Source organism: Leguminivora glycinivorella, chromosome Z, assembly GCF_023078275.1.
Source record: "Leguminivora glycinivorella isolate SPB_JAAS2020 chromosome Z, LegGlyc_1.1, whole genome shotgun sequence".
Classification (NCBI taxonomy): domain Eukaryota; kingdom Metazoa; phylum Arthropoda; class Insecta; order Lepidoptera; family Tortricidae; genus Leguminivora; species Leguminivora glycinivorella.
In genome coordinates, this window is record NC_062998.1 from 14,194,112 (window position 1) to 14,200,283 (window position 6,172).

General features: G+C 35.3%; 1 protein-coding gene across 3 annotated transcripts in view; it reads right to left on the bottom strand.

Annotated features, from left to right (window-relative positions):
* The window catches only part of LOC125240919, a 76,214-nt gene extending 71,153 nt beyond the window's left edge, over positions 1-5,061 (bottom strand). The window contains exons 1-2 of one of the 3 annotated variants that reach the window (XM_048149113.1): positions 4,828-5,061; positions 1,446-1,689 (exon numbers count right to left, since the gene is read on the bottom strand). Coding sequence is in view for 1 of the 3 variants with exons in the window: in XM_048149111.1 (XP_048005068.1) it covers positions 1,446-1,513 (68 nt within the window). In the remaining 2 variants the exon portion in view is untranslated. Of the gene's footprint in view, positions 1-1,445; positions 1,690-4,827 lie in introns of those variants that run through there. The other 2 variants (XM_048149111.1, XM_048149106.1) reach the window with 2 other exon arrangements.
* Between the last annotated feature and the right edge of the window lie 1,111 nt (positions 5,062-6,172).

The following is a 6,172-nucleotide window of genomic DNA, read 5'->3' on the forward strand; positions in this document are numbered from 1 at the left end:
GTCATTTAAGTATAAAATTATATACGTTCTGACTATCTAGATAAGATCACTCTTTAAAGGATCTCTATTTCAAAAATATTAGTAAAACTAACACACACACTCGTGTCGTCTGAGTGTCCCCCTCACCAAATTTGGTGGGAAGTATCTGAACTTCTGAAGTCCTACATTTTAAATATATAAGTAGAGAAACGATATACGCCATACGATAAATAAATCATTTGAACTGCCGGCGGAGACGACCACATTAGGTGGTTTTATAAGGATTTATTTGCCGTTCCGTATGACCCTGGGCCGTCGTGAATAAACCAGCAGTTATTGTTCCACGAAACGAAACCGAGTAGACAAACAACTGAAAATACAACTTTCAAGTGTTCCGTAAGTTGCCCTATAAAAAGACTACCTATGACCAAATTGACTTATACAAATCTCTTCATCGGTATTGCAATATACTGAAAATTACGTTATGTATATGTACATACGTTATGTGACACGGGAAATGATAATTATGTATGTATAGGTATCGTAATAAATGAAGTCATAGTTTAACTAAGCGATAGTGTCTCTTACTCTTCAGTGCCAAGAGTTAGACGTAAATGATGAACTAGTTGAGGTCACACCGATGCTCCGTAAGTGATACGAGTAGGTATAATGAAGGTTTTTTTTAATGATGACAGTATTTTATAACACAGACATTATGCGTAGTACCTACACTAGTGTAAGTATAGGATATATAATAGATATAATTCTACAGATTACTAGATTACCAAAGTTCTATACACCGTGTTTTTTTTTGTTTTCCGTTAAATTCGACACGCAGTTAGGTTCATCATCAGGAACCACCCTGTATATCGCTTTTTGTTAAATTCGAAAAAACATTTTTTTTATGTTTCCATACATAATAAATGGATTAATTAGTGTGAAAGGACCTTAATCATAACATTAAAATCATTGTCAAGTGTTTGACGGCACATGTCAAAACAAATAACATTAGGAAGTGGTAAGGGGGCATACACACGTGGTCAGTAATTAATTTTTTTTGTAATAATTCGATAACCGAGTTACGAGGCTAGTTGCTTAGTGAAATTGATTGTATTTAAACTAAAGAATCTTCCCTTAAAGTTAACGGAATTCAAAAACAGGGTGTAGATACTTTTTTTTTCCGAAATATTTGGCTTTGATTTTCTTAATTGTCCCTATGGACCTAGTAACGGTGCCGCTTATCGTGAATTTGAATGCCAACCATTTTTTTTGTGTTCAAAAACTCAACAAATTTTATAGGTACTTATTACGATTAAGACTGTTGCTAACTCCCGCATTTTGCCGTGACGTTATTTTCTTTTTTACGGGACTTATTATGTGGTGACTGGTGTGCCTACAAATCCTGCTAGGAAAGAAATAGTGGATGACAAATTAAATAATAGTGATTTGAAGTAAGAGGTACTTACTTGGTGAGACTGTGGGCAGCGTCGTAGCGGGCGGCGGTGGCCCGGCGCTCCGCAGCCACGTCCACCATTCCTCCGCATCACCGCGACTGTCATCACTTGCACCCCCCCCACGCCCACTACAACATCACACACACACAACCCTCCGACACCTGATCACACGCCATGCGACACCGACATATCTAGTTACTGATTCCGGTTTCTTGTTGCAATCATTGATTTCATATTTATTATGCGATGTTAGTGTCTGAAACAATTGAAACAGTGTTTTATTATCTACTACCACCATGTTAGTTCTGTGTACGCCATAGTATACTGTTTCATGACGCCAGTAGGTAGAAGTTATGGGTTGGTGGGATGCTTTTCCAGCAGATTCCATGAGTGAATTCTACCTGATTTCCGCGAGATTATGAATTAAGGAGTTAATCATCGTATATTTACTATTAGTAATTAGATAATCTCTACTGGAAAAGCATTACAGATTAGGTCTTTACTACAGATAAACCATTTTCTAAGCACCTGTCTAGCACGTACATTCGAAAACGATAGTGCTAAAAAAAAGTTAATCTTCTATTTAGATACACCGAAACCGAAGCTAAATATAATTTAGGTATGATTACTTACTAACTAACATTTACTACATGCACTTATTTAGTGTTCAGAGAATAATGGGAGATATTAGACTTGTGATTTTCCGTCACAGAAGGGTTTGTTATTATAATATTAAAATGTGTGGGATTGACTGATTTTCAAACAAATCTACATTGATAATGACAAGGCAATATTGTCTGTCTGTATAGTCAAGTATTATAAATCAAGACAAATCATCATCATCATCATTAGGCCTTATCCATCTTTACAGATGATTTAAGCAGCATCTCTAATCGAGCGACAGCTCCGCTTGTGGCTATGTAATCCAATTCGCGATCGGCATAATCTACCACATCTGTCACAATTAAAACTTAGATGAGAGTCCGCACAAAAGCGACTCTCATTGTGCCTAATAGCCCGTTTTCGGGCTAAGTTTTGAAACCAGGACCTATCATGGTTTTCACGGCCTCTTAAAAGGCTGTCTTTGTCGTAAGGTGTTTGTTATTCCATACTCTTGCACGTAGCCTACCGAACATCGTGGCCGCCTTGCCGATGCGTAGCAGAACTTATCGACTACATCTAAGGGTACGCCTTCCAGCGAGATGGACGGCTGGAAAGTGTAACCCTGCGCTAGAACTACTGTCTTCTTCGTATTTATGGACATGGAAAATAGGCCACAAGCGTGGGCCATAAATCAAGACAAATAAAGTGCTAAAAATATGAATGCAATTTTACAACCATAATTTCGTTTTCTTTCAACCTTGTAATTGCCAAGAGTAGCACTGAAAGCAGTTTCATGTACTCTACCAGCCCTGTTTGGGAATACAGGCGTGAGATTATGTGTAAGTAAATATATGATCAAATTCTTATTACCCTAATTATTTGTACAAATTAATGTTGTATGTACATATTTTTAACCCCCAACGCAAAAACGAGGGGTGTTATAAGTATGACGTGTATGTCTGTCTGTCTGTCTGTGTGTATGTCTGTGGCATCGTAGCGCCCGGATGGTTGAACTAATTTAGATTTAGATTTAGTTTTTTTTGTTTGAAAGCTGTGTTAGTTGGGAGTGTTCTTAGTCATGTTTCATGAAAAATGGTCCACTATGTCAGGTTTTTTTTTTCAAAATTTTAATTTTGTGGTAGTGATCTTGTTAGCAATTTATGTGCAACAATATTTAATAACTTGACTGTACAAATAACACCAAACATTATGAAATTATACATATAGATAGCTAAAGCACCATATATATTGTAACAGACCATTGTTAGATATGTTCCAGTATATTTTAGCGCCTTGCCTGTCACAGTACATTCAATACTGACTGCACATTTTTAGGCTCTTAAACTTTAAATAAAGTGAATGAATTAAGATATATTATGGAGAGATTTTGAGTTCTGTAGAATACTTATAGCCTTTGTGACAAATATCATCACTCCACACTGCACTATGCTGACATATTTATGGAAGAATGTATCTGATAAATTATCAAATGTAAAGAACAGAACAGGTAAGAATATATTTTTTCAGGTTTAAATGGTGGTAATTATAATATTGACAGTTTATAAAGTATTCAAGGAAATATTTTGAGCTTTTGAACTATTGTTATTATTATCCGAGTAGCTAGGATCAATTGAAGTAAAATCAAAGTCTCATTCTCCTACTATGTACATTACACCTGAATATGAAAGGCGATATGCAGAAACCAAAAATAATCTATAAGTACACTCTGGTATTCTAATTTTTTTGGTGCCAATTATTAGATAGACATTGTTTATCCCATTGCTCAGCAAATTAATTTAAAATGTTTTTCTTTGACTGTTGTATTAGCCGCTAAGAGAAATTGAAACAGTTTTATAAAAACATCATTCAATTCTTGCTAAAAGTGTTTTAAATGCACAAATTCATAGTTTTACTTTTGAAATAAAGTTAAAACAAACTATGTATTCGCTTAGCTACTTTATTAAACTTTAATATCTATATCTATGTAACAGAAAGAAAGGAATAAAATTAATCAGGTGTAATTTCATGTGCATTGTAAAATGAACAACATACTTATTGTAAACTAAAAACAAAGGTAGTTAATGTCCTTCCTCCACAGAACAGGCCTAGTAGACCTTTTGATCTGTCGAAATCACAGAAAAAGTTGGTATATTGATTAGCCACTGAGCTCCACACTAGGCAAATCCTGCTAGCTATAGCTAGCAGTAGCAGTGTGGAGCTCAGTATAAATGTATCCATGTGAAATAAACAAATTTTCATTTAATTTATTTAATTTAAATGAGATGAATATCTCAGAAAATTGTAATTATACATACGTTAATAAATCACACACAATAATTATAAGTCTAGTATTATAACTGGCATGCAATTTAAAAAAGTATACAAAAATAATTAATACACATAAAATTTCAAAAAAATAGTTAAAGGTATCAAAACAATTCAAAGTTCACATAAATAGGAAAGAACTTAATGTCACCATAGTATTTTACCTACAATAATAAAATGTAATTATACAATTGTATAATTTAATGGTAACTATATGGTATATATAATGGGTGAACTATATATTTTTTTAAACCGATTAATGCATGTTGTAATGATTTATGAAGAATGGTATAGCTACAGTTTGTAATCGTAGTGTAATTACGAACAAACAAAACTATTTAACATAGACACACTCGACCAATCGTAGCATACCTACCAATGCAGTGAATGCTTACAACGCTGACATACCTACAATTTCATGAGATCATCGATACAGCAAAATGTAATAAATATAAATGTGACTCACCCGTTTATATACTTGGCTACACAGAGACCGTGTAGGTTATCATCATTATGTATCAAGTATAGTGATAATACGACGAACACGGCACATGCGTATTACTATTTTTACAAAAACTAACCATGGTATTATTATTTACACTGCATTAAGTTACAATCTTTATTCAAATACTCAGTTAATTTGAGATTTCTACAAATTTTCACTGACATTACGGTCGAGATTTCTTATTACAGAATGAAACAAAACAGAAAGATATTGAATTTCGGACTAGTGGCTCCCTCTTTGAGATTTGATCGACAATACTACGCCAGCCAGTAAGCGAGATCATATTGTTTGACGTAAAGCTGTAGTGACTTTGTGATGGAGTATATTTGCATATTTAATAATTTTAGAATATTGTACACCCTACAAATATTATTTATAAATGGAATGCAAGCACTTTTTGTAATTTTTTATCTGCATATTATATTTGATATTGCATTACATTGCATTAAGACAATTAGAATTTTACGAATCATGAGACGTTCATACAATGTTGCAGTTAACTCATGAATAACTTTTTTTGTGACACAGGTTTCACTCTCTCAACAACGCGTTTGTGCTGCTATAGAGTTTGAATACAGCTATTTATATTCATGCGAAAATAGTTTTTCTGTTATTCAGATAAGGACGGAAGTGGCAAGAACGTTTTTGACATTTGACAGTGTCGGACTACGTGCGCAATGGTACCGTCGTTTGGGTAGCAGGAATGCCCCCCTCTGTTGATTAAAATTTGAAACATTATTATATGCTTCTATCTAAACAAGGTCAACAGTTTTCATCAACTCTACAACGAAAATAATTAAGAATCAGTGTATATTATGCCTTTATTTTTAAAGAAAGTGCTTTATGTCCGTCATTATCTAAGATACATGCGCGAGTGTCCGCGAAAATGATCTGTACTTTGTTTTTCGCAATCACATCGTTACATGAACATGGATGACCTAAAATGCGAATACGTGAAGAAGAAGAGATGCTTTGGACTGTCACAAGTAACGTTATCAACGGCAATTATAATGTCCTTTGTATCGACTATCATCAATCGAAAACATATCTTCGCATAACGATCGTTGAATTTTCGATGTACAAAAGTGAAAATGTGATGTGTCAAACTGATTGTTTACGTCGCGGCGCACAGGTGAGCGTGAGCGGTTTGTAGTAGTGGCACGCAGGGCGGCGAGGCTGCCGCGGCCAGGGGCCAGGTGCGAGGGCATGGCGGGTCGGGAGAGCCCCGCTAACGGCGGGTTCGAGGCGGCGGAGCCCGCGCTCCGCGTACGCAAGGACCTGTTCCCGGAAGTGCGCCTGCCCAAGC